Here is an 18395-nt window from a genome sequence, read left to right on the forward strand (position 1 = left end):
AAAAAAAAAAATTCGAAAACCCAGTTGCGTAAAACGCAATGGACAAAAAACGTAAAGAATGATTTTTTTTTTCTAAAACGCAATGGACAAAAAACACAAAAAAATGTCTTATTTCTAAAAGACAATGGCTAGAAAACACAAATAAATGTCTTATTTCTAAAAGGCAATGGCCGAAAACACAAATCAATGTCTTATTATAAAATGCAATGGCCAGAAAACACAAATAAATGTATTTTTTCTAAAACGCAATGACCTAAAAACACAAAAGAAAGTGTTCTTCTAAAACGCAATGGATTAAAACACATAAAAATGTGTTTTATCTAAAACGCAATGGACTAAAAACACTTCAAAATGTGTTTTTTTAAAACGAATGGACCAAAAAATACATAAAAATGTTTTTTTTTCTAAAACACAATGGCCTAAAAACACAAAAGAAAATGTTCTTTTTAAAACGAAATAGACTAAAAACACATAAAAATGTGTTTTAACTAAAACGCAATGAGCTAAAAACACTTTAAAATGTGTTTTTCTAAACGCATTGAACCAAAAAACACATAAAACTGTGTTTTACTAAAACGCAATAGATAAAAAACACAAAAGAAAGTGCTTTTTTTCTAAAGCGCGATAGACTAAAAACACATAACATATGTTTTATCTAAAACGCTAAAACGCAATGGACTGAGAATAACAAAAAAAAAAAAAATTGCTTTTTTCATTTCTTTATAAAACCCAATGGCTAAATTCAAAAACTCAGATCGTAAAAATGCAATTCAAAATTTTATTACATAGATCGAAGCCCATTTCTTCAGATTTTTTCAAAGATAGACGAAATTTGAATGATAGAAACACTATTAGCGATCGAATAGAACGAATCGAGTGATTCACTTGAAAATCACGGGAAAAAAATGAAATATTGTATGAAATTAAACCGGGTTTCTTCAAAAAAGTTGAAGAACACGTTGATTGGGTGTTTGAATCATTGATTGGTGATGAAAATCACACTATAATGTAATGGTTATTAAGATAGAAAGTGAAGAAAATGTTGAAGATAGTGGGTTTTGACATTACAGAGAGAAGAAGTGAGAAGATTGAATAAAACTGACTAAAATACCCTTAATGTTAATTTTAAATTTTGACACATGTTATAATTCTATTACTTTCTATCCTCACTAGCCAAAATAAACTTCTTATTTGATTCTCTCACAAATTTAGCGTTTAATAATACATATTACATTTGCTAGACAATGTCTAGCAATTAACCACACCTCAAGATGCAAGCTCAAATAACAAAAATATTTTTTCTTGGACCGACTCAATACGAAATAAAAAGTTCATTAACCAACTGTTAAAAAAAATCAAAACTTAACAATAATTCCCTCTTAACAGACATTTGAACACCAATAAATTTTAACACTTTTCGAAAAAGAAAAATATTGGATCTGTCAAAGACTAAAACACACGTACTGAAATTAACTGGAATAGCTTGGAAATTACAATACTGAAATTTGAAAGATTACTCAGCCACATATCTACTAAACATGAACGAAATACTTTAATATTCATATTATTCCAACACTTTAAAATTTATATTAAAGTATTCCAATACCACTACTCCATAAATTACATTATTCCAACACTTTAATGATTGGGTCAAGCTTCTGCGGTTTGGGTTGACCCATCCAGATCCTTTTGATACTTCAAAGTGTAAGTTTAAGGATTCTGGAACACAGATCTGCGGGAAACATAAACTTGCAATGGAGCCTCAACGTGAACATTAATTGAGAGTCTATAACTCATGACTTCCTTCTCATTTCTTAGCTTGAACGCAAAGCAACCTAACACAACAGAAGCGATTATCTTCAAATGCCGATATGCGAAATCTCGGCCCAAACAGGTTCGCGGTCCGGCCTGTTCATGAACAAGCAAAGTAAAAGGGTTGATTACTACAATTTACACAATAGTATCAATATATCTCTCTTATTTCACAAACAATAATATATTATATAATTAGTTAAATTAACATAACACAATTATATATACTCGGAGTATTCATATTGGTTCCTTTAAAAATATGTAAGTTAGTTATATTATAGGGAATGGTTGTGACTTCTGAGTGGAGGAGAAAGAAATCATATGAGAATGTTAGGGTTCACCCTTATAATTTTTTTTTTTTTTTTAATATTTTTAGATATGGTTGTGAGTGTCGAGGGGAAATAAAAGGTAATGATAAATTTATAAAACATTCTTTGATTGAAAATGAGAGAAAAATAATGATTTTTAATGTATTTGTATGGATATAGACAAAGAATTCAATACGAATACTATTGCATTGTGCCTTTTTAATATTAAATTATATTTTATTAACCTGAAAAGCTGTAAATTTGAAGGGGCTCTCTGGACGGTAGCAACCATCTTGATCAAGCCATCTTTCTGGTTTGAATTCAAGTGCATCATCACCCCATATATACTTCATTCTTCCCATAGCATATGGCATATAAGTTACCACATCTCCTTTATTCACATTACAACCATCTGGTAGAACATCATCTGTAAAGCTTACCTTTGGATCCTACATTATTTGTATCTCAATATTGTTAGTGAATAGCTGATACAAAAAAAATATAGATGTCGCTTTAATATATAGTGTTTAATTATTGTTCTTGTATCATCACCCAACCCACATAACACATCAATCTGAAAAATTAACTTACGAAATATGTGTGGTTACAACTCTTCATATTTTATTGTGTATTTTATTTTATTTTTTTGCTTGTTTAACCAACCCATTATACCCTCATAGTTGCCCTTAGAAAACAAAAACTCAAACAAGAAATCTGAATGCATACCATTGGCAACGCGGGATAGAGTCTGATAGATTCACTCAAAGCTGCGTGAAGATATGGCATCTTCTCAAGTGCACTGTCACTCACACGAGCCATAAAATCCGCAACATCTGTGATTTCTTCATTTTTCATGTTTAGTGCTTCTAAGATTTCTTTAGCAACTTTTTCTTGAATTTCAGGATGTTTGCAAAGCTCGTAAATAAGCCAAGACATGCTAATCGCTATTGGATCTTTACCGGCAAGAACAAAGTTTAGTATTATATCGCGCAAGTACTTTGGATTATTATGATGAACCTCAACAAATCTCGACAAGATGTCGTCTTTTTTGAACTGCAAGGGTTAAATTTTAGGTTAGTGAATCACCAAATCAACTATTTTACCAACATGTTTTAGGAAAATAGACAGAGACTGTTATAGACAAAATCATCAACGATTTAAATTATAAGCTTACCAAAGATTCATCCTTGGACATCTGCATTTGTTCAATCTTGGTCTGGATGAGCTTATAGACAAAATCATCAACGATTTTCAAATTCGTTTTTAACTCTGCTTCCATTCCAATATTAAAAAACTTCTTGATCCTCCATGATGGGTCATAAAATCTTTTATATATTAAGTTGTTTGCATCATCAAATGCAAGACTAAATCGAACACCTTCTTCATTTCCACCCAAGTTGTCAAGATCAATCCCAAAACCGACTTTAAATATTGAATCCATAGTTAGTTTCATGAACAAGTCCTGTATAAACACACGTTATGAATGTTATGTTATGTACGTGCTAATAATACAATTTACGATATGTTAGTGATAACTAGACATTACATTTATATCAATTATTTGGTTGCTATCTGCTGCTTGTGACAGTATCTCCCCGAGTTTTATTGTGTTGTTTCTGAAGGTTACACTGCTATAATCTCTTAGGATTTTCGTCGAGAACTCTTGGCTCGCTACCTTCCTTTGTTCCCGCCATTTGTCCCCGTCCACTGTGAATATTCCTTCTCCAAGTAGATCCGATGTCACGCTGGGGAGATAGTATCCCTACAATATTTATACATAATTATATACAGTTAAATTAAATTATTTTCACACAATTATATATAGTTGTGCACAAGTTTAAATTATAACTTAATTACCTTGCCATAGTTATTGAAATTTGTCTTGAGCATATACTCCACATTCACGGGATCCGTTGTATAAATCATACCATGAAAAGGGCTAAGAACTCTGTAAGTTTTGTACCTTATCGCGAGACTAGTCATGTAATCATGAAGCTTCTTGTAGTTGATAAGAGGCTGAAGCAGGGTTGTGGCAGTTGGATGATACTTCTTCCCATGTTGTGGTTCCTTATGGATATAATTATGGAAAATAAAAAGAACAAGAAATGAACCTAGTACGAATATTGGATTTGAGAGTAAATCTACAGAAACTGCCATAGTTCTTACCAAACAATTCAGGGATGATGAAGAGGTGTGTAATTGATGCTTACTTTATAGTAAGTTTAGATGAATATTTTAAAAGCCTCACTATTAATTATATAACGCTTGGAGAATCATTTCCTGTAAAAGCAGAATGATTTTCTATAAAATATTAGGACATCAAGAAAACGATAGGGTAGAAGTTGTTTAAATCGTGTAAAAGCAGAATGATTTTCTATAAAATATTTGGACATCAAGAAAACGATAGGGTAGAAGTTGTTTAAATGAGTTGGAATATTTTGTCTTATTTAAAAGTGCTCCATACGATACATGCCCGAGATAATATAGTTTAAAAAAAGACATATTAAAATATATTTATTATCTTTTTATTAGCATATTCGCAATTAGTTAAGTTAACACCAAAATCGAAATGAAAAGTATATATATAAAATAAATAAAATATAATTATTTTCTAATCATGACAATCCCCAAGTCAAGAAAACACGACTAATATACATATATAAAATACATTTTGTAATCTTTTAACTAATGCATTTCATTAATAAAATAATTAATTAGGTTTTTAATTGTTCATCTTTGGCACATGCTTTTTTCTACTGGTTAATAAAATATATATGCTATGGACGATGGATTCATATCATTCTTCTGGTGAATTGAAGGTGTGTGAGTTCATATGAGTATAAAAATGGTGACCTACAAGATGTTTGATTAAATGCTTAAATCAAAATAAAAGTGAGATTTTGAAATATTTGTCATGTTTAATTGATTTGCTAATAATAAATTGGTGTTTAGTATACATAAAGCTTTGGTGAATTTAATAGTGAATGTGATTAACATAAAGTACATATGTAAATGTTATTTTCACTTAATCACCCAAACGGGTCACTTAAGTGAATGGGTTAATTCGGTTGATTATAACTAGGGGTGCAAACGAGCCGAGCTACTCGCGAGCTACTCGAGCTCGGCTCGAAAAAAAGCTCGAACGAGCCGAGCTTAAACGAGCTCGAGCTCGAGCCTGAGCCTAAAAACAAGCTCGTTTAGTAAACGAGCTCGAGCCCGAGCTTCGCTTATCGAGCTCGAGCAGGCTCGCGAGCCTAATCGAGCTTTCTGATTATATATTTTTTATTAATATATTAAACTTATATTTATATAATAATAACTACCATTTAAATAAATATAAAAAATAACTAAAATATATGTATAATAATAATTATAATTAATATAAATTAATTAATAAATACCAAACGAGTCGAGTCCGAGCCGAGCTCGAGCTTGAAAAATTACCTTCAAGCCGAGCTCGAGCTTTAGAAATAAAGCTCGAATCGAGCCGAGCTCGAGCTTTCATATGTTAAACGAGCTCGAGCTCGAGCCTGGTCGAGCTCGAGCTCGGCTCGACTCGTTTGCACCCCTAATTATAACCAAAATTTATACATACTGGTTAATTGAAAAAATCATGGTGAAAATGTCTCGCATGTAATGACTAAAAGCAAATTTATGATAATGGGTCAAATGGATGGTGATAAACCAATTAACAAGTTTGGGGTAAAATAATGATTTAAAATACATGTTGCCTGTTTACCAACTATCTCGATGTAAATTATTAGAAGTTTTTTAATAATATCCCAGATTTGCATAAAATGGAAAATACATGTTTGATGATAGGTTGGATAAATACTTAGGTATTATGAGATGAATCCTCATGTTATTTGTTCTAATGATTTACAAGTTTGATTTGTTATTAAGATATGGGAGATAACGTTCGGATGGCAACGGGTCAAACGTGTGATAAAGGAACAACACTCTTACGGGCGAAGGTGAATGACTCGAATATGTTTCGATTCGTATTAAATTAAATAGTACTTTTGTTTAATTGAAATTTTATAGTTAAGGTGGATGCTTTAATACAAATTATTGAATGGGGTTTGATTTAACAATAACATATTGTTTTGGTGAGGTTTTTAGTGTTTAACCTATTGAGAAAGAGTGCAAATTGTCAATGAGTCGAGAGAATCAAGTGCAGAAAATTCAACTTATTTCTAGATGTTTACTAGCTAGCTTTAAAAGTTCATAGTAAATCAACCGAATGTCTGTTTGGGGAATATTTTATGTCCACGTAAAGGTCTAAAAAAAACTTGTACTGTACATGTGCATAAAAAGTTTTTTTATATATAAAAGTAGCGAAAATTTATAAAAAAATTTTAAAAAAATTTGATATGTTTTTTAGGTTTTTTTTAGTTAGTTTTCAAGTTTTCACAATAAAAGTAGCTTTCGCTTGAACCCTCCCCTATATATATATATTATATACAGATATAAATTATATTTTGTAATCTTTTAACTAATGCATTTCATTAATAAAATAATTAATTGGGTTTTTAATTGTTCATGTTTGGCACATGCTTTTTCTACCGGTTAATAAAATATATGTGCTATGGACGATGGATTCACATCATCCTTGTGGTGAATTGAAGATGTGAGAGTTCACATGAGTATAAAAATGGTGACCAACAAGATGATTAAATGTTTAAACTAAAATAAAAGTAACATTTTGAAATATGTTTAATTGATTTAAATGATTTGCTAATAATAAATTTGTGTTTAGTATACATAAAGATTTGGTGAATCTAATAGTGAATGGGATTAACATAAAGTATATATGTAAATGTTATTTTCACTTAATCACTCAAACGGGTCACTTAAGTGAATGGGTTAATTGGGTTGATTGTAACCAAACCTTATACATATTGGTTAATTGATAAAATTACGGTGAAGATGTCTCACATGTTATGACTAAAAACAAATTTGTGATAATGGGTCAAATGGATGGTGATAAACCAATTAACAAGGTTGAGGTAAAACAATGATTTAAAATACATGTTTGATGCTAGGTTGGATAAATACTTAGATATTATGAGATGAATGATCATGTTATGTGTTCTAATGATTTACAAGTTTGATTTGTTATTAAGATATGTGAGATAACGATTGGATGGCAACGGGTCAAATGTGTGATAAAGGAAGAACACTCTTACGGGCGAAGGTGAGTGACTCGAATATGTTTGGATTCGTATTAAATTAAATAGTACTTTTGTTTACTTGAATTTTATAGTTAAGGCGGACACTTTAATACAAATTAATGAATGGGGTTTGATTGAACAATAACATATTATTTTGGTGAGGCTTTTGGGGTTTAAGCCATTGAGAAAGAGTGCAAATTGTCAATGGGTCGAGAGATTCAAGTGCTGAAAATTCAACTTATTTCTAGATGTTTACTAGTCTTTGAAAGTTCATAGTAAATCAACCGAATGTCCGTTTGGGGCATATTTTATGTCCACGGAAAAGTCTCCGAGTCTTTGTCACTAAGAATTTTAGTTTGAAGTGAAATTCTCACTGTAAAGGGAGGAAACACTAAATCACTACAGCTTCGCAAAGCTGAGTGAAAAACATAAATTTTATAGCACTTACATAATCTTGGGGAATTTACAAAGAACCCATCAAATGTAATTTTGTTATTGTTGTAAACCTTAATGTAATTATGTATATTTACATGAGTTAAAATGAGGGTCTGTTTGGTATAGCGTAATGGAATAGACGAGAGAATGGAATGAACGAGGTAATGGAATGAACAAAGGAATGAAATGGATCATTACATTCCATAGTCTTGTTTGGTTACCATGCAGGAAAGGAATAAATCATTACCATGTGTTGTTTGATAGGTAAGAAAAGAGGAATGAATGAAATCGGCGATGGTTGGTGGCGGTGATCGGTGGCGGCTAGTGGCAGTGGCCGCGATGGGTGGCGGTGGTCGGTTGTAGCGGTGGTCGGTGGGTGACGGTTGTTAGCGGTAGCGGCGGCGATGGTGGTCGATGGTAGTGGCGACGACGGTGGGTGGTGGTGGTCGATGGTAGCGGGTGGTGGCCGCGGAGGATGGAGGTGGTGGTCGGCGGAGGGTGGCGGTAGTGGTCGGGGTGGCGGTGGTCGGTGGTGGCGGCGATGGTGGTGGCGACAACGACTGTGGGTGGTGGTGATCGACAGTAGCGGGAGGTGGCCGCAGAGGATGGCGGTAGTGGTCGGGGTGGTGGTGGTCGGTGGTGGCGGGTGGCGGCGATGGTGGTTGATGGTGGTCGATGGTGGTGGTGACGGGTGGTGGCGACGACGACGGTCGGGGTGGTGGTGGTCGGTGGTGGCGGGTGGAGGCAGCGGAGGATGGTGGTGGTAGTCAGCGAAGGGTGGCGGTAGTGGTCGGGGTGGCGGTGGTTTACGCTGGCGGGTGGCAGCGATGGTAGTCGATGGCGGTGGCGGCAGGCGGCGGAGGACAGTGGTGGTGGTCGGCGGAGGTTGGTGGCGGGTGGTGACGATGGTAGGTGGTGGTGGTGGCAAATGGTGGAGGTGATGGACGGTGTTTGTGACGTAGGCTGAGAGAGGGAATGGAATGGAAAAAAAAACAGGGGGAGTGGATGGAATGAATTTAAGGGAATGGAATGACTTATGTAATGGGTGATTCCATTACGTCGACCAACCAAACACACATTTTTTCATTCCCTCGCAATAGTTCATTCCATTTCACCTCCCATTCCTGCATACCAAACACTACCTGAGTGATCCATGACTGCCATAAAGCAATTGCAATGGGCCCTATCTACACCCAGGAAGGGGGTTTTGTTTCCTTCACCTGAGATGGTTATTTACATAAATGCCCATCACATGCTTTGCATTTGACTTAGAATTAATATCAACGTTGATGGAGTTAGGCATGTGGATTGAAATTGCAACAAATTGAAATCCTTGTGTGTAATTCTCAAGACTTTTCAAATTTGTAAAATTCAGCAATTTGCTATAAACCACAGGAACCAAAACAATAATTTACTCCTATTTTTTAAAAAACTTAGAGTTCTAAATTACTAATGGTTTATAATTAAAAACTTAAATTTATTAAAACTTAATTGTTAATCTTTATAATAATTACTTTTGGTAATCTTCTAAGGAGAAGTATAAAAAAGGCACATACGTTTTAAAAAGTGAACTTTTAAAAATATTAAAAGACTCAAATTTAGTAAAAAAAATATTTTTTAACTGAAAGACACATGAAAGAAAACGTAGTCGCCCAGTTTTAAAAGCTTAAAGCTATTAACATTTAACAATTAAAAGCTTAAAACTATTTAATTTTAATACTTAAGTGTTTATAATATTTAAATTACTTTTTTTAACTATTAGAGAAATAAAAGTTTGGAAGTGAGGAGGCTATACTTTTAAGTTTTTGTCATATAAACTTTTAAGTTTGTTAAGGTTTTTCATGAAAAAGCCGATCAAATTAAGGATTAGTTTTAAGTTTAGTTAAAAAAGAAGTTTATCAGTTTTTTAAGAATAAGTTTGTGGAAGATACGAAGTATCAGCCTTGTTTGGTGTGTTCGGATTTAAAATAGGTTTCGGATGAGGAGGGTTTCGAACTAGTGGCCCCTTTTTCGGAAAAGGAAATCAAGCAAGCGGTGTTTGAGTGTGGTAGCGAAAAAGCACCCGGTCCGGATGGCTTTAATTTTAAATTTATTAAGAAATTTTGGTCGGTTTTTGAAGCCGATTTCATGAAGATCTTCCAAAATTTTGCGGAGACGGGAATTGTTAATAAATGTGTTGGATCGTCGTTCATTACGTTGATTCCGAAAGTTAGTGATCCTATAGCCCTTGGTGAGTATCGTCCAATTAGTCTCATTGGGGTGGTGAGAAAGGTTATCTCTAAAGTTTTGACTAATAGATTGAAGAAGGTGATGGATTCTATATCTTATGAGACTCAATCGGCTTTAATTTCGGGGAGGTACATTCTTGATGGCCCGTTGATTGTTAGCGAGATTATTTCTTGGGCAAAACGAATGGGGAAAGAATTATTTTTATTTAAAATTGATTTCGAAAAAGCCTACGACAACGTTCATTGGGATTTTTTATTATCTATTATGAGACAAATGAACTTTCCTCAAGTATGGTGCAATTGGATCTACGGTGTTTTATCTTCGGCTCGATCATCGATATTGGTTAATGGCTCTCCAACTTTTGAGTTCGGTTGTAGTAAACGTCCTAGGCAAGGGGATCCTATTTCTCCTTTCTTATTTATAATTGTGATGGAAGGGTTTTCTAGTATTATTCGTAAAGCTTTAACGGGGTGAGACTTCCAAACGAGGGCCCGAGTATGTCTTATCTCTTGTATGCTGATGATGTTATTGTTATGGGGGATTGGTCGCATTTGAAGTTTAAGGCTTTAAGGAGAATTCTGCTGATCCTTCATCTATGTTCGGGCCTCCAGATTAACATTAATAAGTCTACTTTATTGGTATTGGTACGGATGCAAATGTTGTGCAGATTGAAGCTGAGCGATTGGGATGCAGGTCAGGAGATATTCCGTTTAAATACTTGGTTATATAAGGCCCCGATTACGGTAGTGAACAAGCTCGAAGGTATTATTAGACGATTCCTACGGGGTGGAAACGATGAGAAGGGTAAGGTGCATTGGGTCTCTTGGGAGAACGTTACTAAGGCAAAGAACGAAGGCGGATTGGGTTTAAATACGCTTGCAGAAACTAATAATGCGTTGCTCCTGAAATGGTTATGGAGATATAAAACGGAAGATGGGGCTCTATGGAAAAAGGTCATTGATGCGATACATGTTTCGGGTAGAAGGTGGGATGAATTTCCTTAAGACAAGAAGATTACGGGCCCACGGAGTAAAATTGTTAAAACTGGTTATCGGCTAAAAGTAATGGAGGTTAAGTTTGTCAGTATAATTCGGGGTAATGTTGGTGATGGTAGGATGTCACACCACAACCGATGGCGGAAACATCGGGGTGCGAGCACTAAGCGTTCAGATTGCTCATGAGATTCCATAACACTAATAGTTTCTATATAGATTAATTGATTTCATGCAAAATTGTCTAGCAAACATCCATCCATGATTACACATCATCAAAACATCAACATAGTCTTAAAAAGTTTCTAGATTAACTAATGTAGTTTCTAGGCTTCATCCTAGCTTGTTTCAGTAATCCTAGCATCATGTCAGCCTGCAACATGTATTAAAATATAGTCAGTACAAAATGCACTGGCGAGTATACAAGTTTGAGTATTAGCATAATAGATTAAAACAACTCATATCCATCGTGTAAGTGTCACAAAATAGTTTCAGCCATGCTAGTGTTCGAAGTCCAACAAGTGATGGCCCAAGTATCCCGATGCTTGAGTATTTTCCCAAGTCTCAAGGAAAACTAGAATCCTCCTAACAATACCCTCGAGAATAATGGGGAGGTGCATCTCCTATAGCGCTACTATTGTTAAGGCGGAACTACACACTCTAGATTAAACGTCCACATAGCACAAAAAGTCTAGAATACAAGAATCACAAGTTTCACGTACATATAGGATAGAGATTAGTTTCCAAAAGTCTCAAGTATCATAGTTTAATAGAATACATGTTGCATCCCAAAGTTTAAAACAAAAAGGGATCGAGTATACTCACAGTGACTGCTTAACAGATTAAGTGTTATTGGATCAAAGGGAGCTCTTTAGAGTTAGCCTGATTAGATTACAACAGATAAGAGTCAGGCAAAACAACGAGATTGCGCAAAGTGTCGAGTCAGTCACTGGATCGGATGGCAGTTCGATCGGATGGTTATGCGATCGGATTGCCAGTCAATTGATGTGACTGTTGTGGGTGAGAGACGGATTGCCATCTGATCGGATGGTCATCCATTCGGATGGCCATTCGATCGAATGGTCATTTGATTCAAGTGTCATGATTCCAAGTTGATACCAAGTGTTCAAGTTTCTGAATAAGTTTCTAAGTGTTGAAAGAATCCAAGAGACATGTCACCTCGATCGGATGGCTATCTGACCGGATTGCCATTCGACGATCAAAATTCAAAGTTTCAAAGCGTTAAGGTTAAGAGACAAGTGTCACTTGATCGGATGGCTGTTTGATCGGATGGCTATCTGATCGGATTGCCACTCGATCGGGTTGTCCTTGTCTCGTTCCGAAACTTGTAAAGTTTCTAAGTTACTGATTAAACGGAGACGACTTGGTACGTATTGAGACAATGGTAAACACACCAATGTACAACCGTTCTGATCGGTTAGGAATCAACCCTAGTCCGGCCAGTCGTCTGTTCTTGGCGGTGTTCATGTCGGAATCCGTACTCCGGTCATCTTCTCTGGCAATAATCCATTTCCAAGCCGACTCAAGACTAATCATCAAGTCTTTAGTCCGTTCAGATCTGGATCCCACTATCTTAAGTGAAAAGTTTAAGAACCGATGAAGATAAACATAAGTTTTAGTTGAAAAGTCAAGATTTAGGAAAGATTTAGTGCAAAACACATGAAATTCCTTAGATCAGAGCTAGATCTTGACTAGAATGACGTCACACAACAGTTTGGTACAAACCGCCATTATGACATCACCTTCAAGAGCTCAAATCATAGATATTTCACGGTGAAAAGTAGGATTTCAAAGGAGAATCATGTAGAGAATAACATGTAGATCAAAGTTGTACAAGAATCTAGTGTAAAATGTACCGAAATCGCCGAGAAATGGAAGAAAAGAGGAGTGCGTGCGTCTGGATCGAGTGAGGCTGTGACATCAGTGAGAATGATGATGTGGCAGGCCTATTTATAGTGTCAGAGTGAGTGAAGGCGGTGTGCAGCGGGTCGGATGGCAGCTCAGTCGAATGGCCATCCGATCGGTTGGTGATCCGATCGGATGGCTATCATATCGGATGGTCATCCGATCGGATTGCCATTCGGTCAATCCTAGCATTTCCGCGTTCCCATCTTTGATTCGTTTTGCGAGTTAGATTAAGCGTTGCGTTGCGTATTATTGGGTAATAGTATCATCTAACTAGATTATATCATTAACACAAAAGTTTCCATAGTTTCATAGTTTCCGCCAGTGACAAGACTCCAGTCCCTCGTTCAACCAAGTCTCAAGTTTCACGAGCCTCAACAGACAAGCACCAAAGTATCTAGAGTCAAGAATCTAGCTTCCAATTATCAAGAATCATAGAATCAAGTCTCATAGAATCATAGTATCACAGAATCATAGTATCATAGAATCATAGTTTCATAGAATCATAGTATCATAGTATCATAGAATCATAGTTTCATAGAATCATAGTTTCATAGAATCATAGTATCATAGAATCATAGTTTCCAAGTATCAAGTTTCAAGAATCATAGTTTAATAGCATAAGTTTCACTAACTACCAAAAGTATCACATATCTCATAGTATAGGGGCTAAAAGTGACAGTTAGCTAAAAGTCTAGGGACGCGGGCGTTACAGTCTCCCCCCCTTTAGGAGATTTCATCCCCGAAATCTAGGAAGAAGACTGCTCGAAGAGCTGCGGATACTTGGTCTTCATCTCACTTTTCAGTTCCCAAGTGAATTCGGCGCCACGCTTTCCTTCCCATCGAACCTTGACTATGGGAATTTTGCTGCACCTCAATCGCTTGACACCCTGATCCATGATTTCGACCGGTTTCTGTAAGACCCTAATACGTATTTGACTAAAAGTCGCAGCGGAAGTTCAAGCCATAAACTTTCTTTCATTATAAACACCTTAACTTATTTAAAACTTAACTTTAACATAACTCTTTCACATAAATCCATCAATCGACTTATTTACTAAGTAAAAACATAGCTTATGTTTACTACATTATATACATCAACGTTCCCGTACAATCTCACTAGTGACTCGATCCTCGATCTCTGTTCCTTGATTATCCTCATGACTCGTACTACCTGCGCTCACCACATTAAATTCATAACATTAGTACGCATTATAAACATACAAGATTTATTCACGTTTACTTTTGTTCCGTTAATTCTTTACATCCCAGCTTTCCATCTGATCGTACATTCCGTGGTGAGACTTTCTCATTTTACCTGCGTTACACTTCGTTCACAAGGCACATTATTATTATCGTCAATACTCAATTTCATTGAATACATGCGTATATACTTTCATACATACTTACATATGTGCATCCGTTCACACATAACTACTTACAAACCCACGTACCTACATTCATACGTACGTTCCTACATACGTGCATACCTACATACATACATACATACATTCATTCATACATACCACTTATATTCACACATACATACATACATACATACCTTCATACGTATCTACTTAAGGAAATTCTTAATTTAGGATCCCACCTTTGGGTACCATATTACTACATATTCTTTAGGATCCCACCTTTGGGTACCATATTACTACATATTCTTTAGGATCCCACCTTTGGGTACCATATTACTACATATTCTTTAGGATCCCACCTTTGGGTACCATATTACTACATATTCTTTAGGATCCCACCTTTGGGTACCATATTACTACATATTCTTTAGGATCCCACCTTTGGGTACCATATTACTACATATTCTTTAGGATCCCACCTTTGGGTACCATATTACTACATATTCTTTAGGATCCCACCTTTGGGTACCATATTACTACATATTCTTTAGGATCCCACCTTTGGGTACCATATTACTACATATTCTTTAGGATCCCACCTTTGGGTACCATATTACTACATATTCTTTAGAATCCCACCTTTGGGTACCATATTACTACATATTCTTTAGGATCCCACCTTTGGGTACCCTACCCGTTGGCGACGCCCTCTAGTTTTTGCAGTTTTCTGCAGGTTCGTTTCGTCGTCCGTACGCACTAAAACGCACGTAACTTTTGAACCGTTTACCCGTTTGACCTCCCGTTTCTTCCTACATACTTGTAAATTCACATTCTATCATATGAACATAAAATCTTACCTCCGGATTACGGAAATCCTTAACTTACATACATTCGACTTAACTATTATCTAACTATTTGACCCGTTAAGGGTATTCGCGCATTAATTGGTCTACGACTGACCAAACCATCATCCCCACTTCCATACCTGTCCAAAACATTACTCTAATCGAATAACTTGCTTCTAAACCACTTTTAAGTTCGTTTACCCCAAAATACCCATCATGGGCATTTTGGTCAACCTTAAACCCATCATTTACGACGAAAGACTTTAACACATATTTGACCTCAAACATCATATTTAATTCATTACAACACTTTATTACTTACTTGTACTACGAAGTGATTACGGAAATCACTTACCTCGTGCATCCATGTTCGTAACCGCTTCCTTGCCCCATTTCGACCCGTTAGCCTTTCATGCTTGGTCCATGCTAGTGTGGTTCCTATCCTTTCATGTCGTCATGCTATAATAATGTTAGTACTCATGCTTATTCATATTAATACACATTTTCCAGCTCTTATCTACATTGACTTTCACTAACACGCATACAACATAAATTGTCAACCACATTGTTCAGTTAGACAACCTAACGTAATTCATAACATCATCCTTTACTAGCATGGTCATATATTATATATTTAGTACACATTCACTTCTTGATTGAAATTAAGTGATTAATAAAAACACATGGGGAGCATCGCCCGTTCAAGCACAATGTACAAGCTTCTAATGCATAGTCTTGACCAACACATACATTCAACCCGAATTCTTGTATGAGTTCCATCTAAGGCACATTCCTCAAGTTAGTATACTACTAATTACATCATTATCATGTTTCATTCATATATGTCAAGCCATTTCATACAATCTCACATCCTAACTTCACCTAGACATTTCATCAAACACTTGGCGTGCGTACAAGTTTCTAAACATGATGTACAAGTAACCTTCATTCTTTTCTTTCTAATTCTTGTTTTCAATCATCCAAACTACCAATAACAATTCAATCTCATACCATATTCAATATAACTAACAATTTGGTCACATGCAACATATCATATCATGAATTAAACAAAGATTGGACATGGGTGACATACCCATGTCGCCATTTCTACTAACCCAAGTGGGTTTCATCTCCAAATCTCCATTAACATCAAATCTTGCATAATTCACATTCCAATGATAATTCTAACATATGTTCATGCTTAATTTCATCCCAATTCATGGATTAAGACCTAACCCATTTCGTACAAGATCACCAATCTTAGTTTTTGAGACATACCTTTTGATCCTCTTGTGATGGTGAGCATTAATTCGTGTTTATTCATGATTTTGAGCTTGGATTCAACCTTCAATTTGGACTTCTTTAAGAACTAGGGTTTGCACCCCTTTGTTCTTCTCCAGAGCATTCCACGCACACACACACGATGTATGTGTGTTGTGTGTTGTGATTTTTATTTAATAAAACATAACTTTCCCCCTTGTTCATATATGGTCCCTCAAGTTTGTTCACTTGTTTGCTTTGCTAAACTTTTGACTAGGTATAATAACCTAGTTACTACATTCTATATTATTAAACATGGGGTCTCATTAGCAAATTTAGTAATTCGAGTTTTTGGAGCGTTACTTAACTAGGTTAAATAACCTAGTCGTTTATTTCATGCTAAGTCATATAAGAACACATGGCAATTATAAACATTCGGGTTTTGGGATGTTACAAGTCTACCCCCCTTAAAGAAGGTTTCGTCCCCGAAACCTTTCTCATTCAAACTAGACCAATTTTACTCTTACCCCTTTCAGGTTGTTCATTCACAATACTTACTACCACCTAAACGCTTTCGGGATCTTGACAAGGTGTTATTCATGCATGAACGTAATTGAACACATCGCTCCTATGCCCTCATATTACTTATATTACTTTCATAGTTATACTTATGTTAGACTCTGCTCCAGAGCTCTTATTAGTGTCTTTTACTTTATAATACTAGCTCTTAACACATATCATCACTAACGTTTCTTCTACTTTCGTTCATATTCATAAAAAGGTCGACGTATCATTATACGCATATCATAGACTTTCGATATACCAATTCTTACTTATAATCACCCTTCTTAAACCCACTTATCCATACTTAACACGAAAATTAGGCATTAATTCCATGGTCACTTTTGTTATTTATGCCATGCGTATCTTTTCTACAATGTCTTGTTCAAATGAACATGGCCAACAAGACGAGCATCATGGTTAGTATTTCTTAACTATACTTGTCGTCTCTATTCTCGAAAGTGCATCCAAAGACCTAGTCGTGCTGTTCATACATTGTTGACTTTCAGAAAGTCAATCAGCTTACCTACATACTTTCGTCATATGATCATGTGCTCATCAAAACCTAGTCGGCCATACCAATGATACCATTTACATTTCATCATCATGGTGAAAGACATTCATATACATAAGTACATGATCAACTAATTACATATATGCACATGTATCACCATTTCAACTCATACTAACATATTCGAAACACTATAGTTGACAATCATGTTCAAAAACTAGAAATTTGACATAATCTCAACACCATTCTCTACTAGTAAGTCCATATTTCTCATACTTTACCTTCAACTTACCTCATTTGTTTCACATTACTAACCTCTTATTTCGGGTCTTACTTATTTTGCATAAGCATACGTGTCGTGCAATTTATTTCATGAGAGTTTAACCAATACTCGAACTTTTCACTCAAAACCTTTGAGATTCGCTTCTTGATGACATAGTTTTCTTCTTATGTCAACTAAAAAAAAATCAAACTTCCCATATTATACCATACCCATCCCATCATTCATTTCGTAGGTCGTACCCAATTGACCAATTCATACTCATCTAACATAAGTTAAACTTTTTACTGACCTCATCTCATATCATCAATCGACGATCCGCAACCCGGATCGATCCGCATTCTTCACGAGTACTAGCCATACCAGGCTAGATTTCATTCATCCGCGTAATGCGCTTTCGCTCGTGCACATCCTTCCACCAATTCGTTTGGTTTCATCACATCAAGAGTTCCTAACATTACAATCTACAATTTTAGCGGTTAGCACATTTCATTCAAGCATTCATTATACTAGGTGATTACTCACCTATATTTCCTTTTTTTAACGTCCTGCGTACAAACTTTAACACATTCCGCATTTCATTCCTTACCTGCAATTCTTTTATTCTAGTTCCTCATTTCATCAACCTTTGCAGTTGGACCTTTCCAGGTCAGACTGTCATTTCTTACTTACCATAGATGTATTGAGGTACTCTT

The 18395-nt window shown here is 35.6% G+C and overlaps 1 protein-coding gene across 1 annotated transcript; it reads right to left on the reverse strand.

Annotated features, from left to right (window-relative positions):
* Positions 1-1446: 1446 nt before the first annotated feature.
* LOC110899991 (cytochrome P450 704C1) lies at positions 1447-4373 on the reverse strand. Its single transcript, XM_022146889.2, has 6 exons — positions 3978-4373; positions 3667-3882; positions 3295-3582; positions 2847-3173; positions 2366-2569; positions 1447-1908 (listed from the first exon to the last, which is right to left on the reverse strand). The coding sequence occupies exons 1-6, from the start codon at positions 4275-4277 to the stop codon at positions 1711-1713; spliced, it is 1533 nt and encodes a 510-aa protein (XP_022002581.1). The 5' UTR covers positions 4278-4373; the 3' UTR covers positions 1447-1710.
* Positions 4374-18395: the final 14022 nt, after the last annotated feature.

This window comes from Helianthus annuus, chromosome 13 (assembly GCF_002127325.2).
Source record: "Helianthus annuus cultivar XRQ/B chromosome 13, HanXRQr2.0-SUNRISE, whole genome shotgun sequence".
Taxonomy (NCBI): domain Eukaryota; kingdom Viridiplantae; phylum Streptophyta; class Magnoliopsida; order Asterales; family Asteraceae; genus Helianthus; species Helianthus annuus.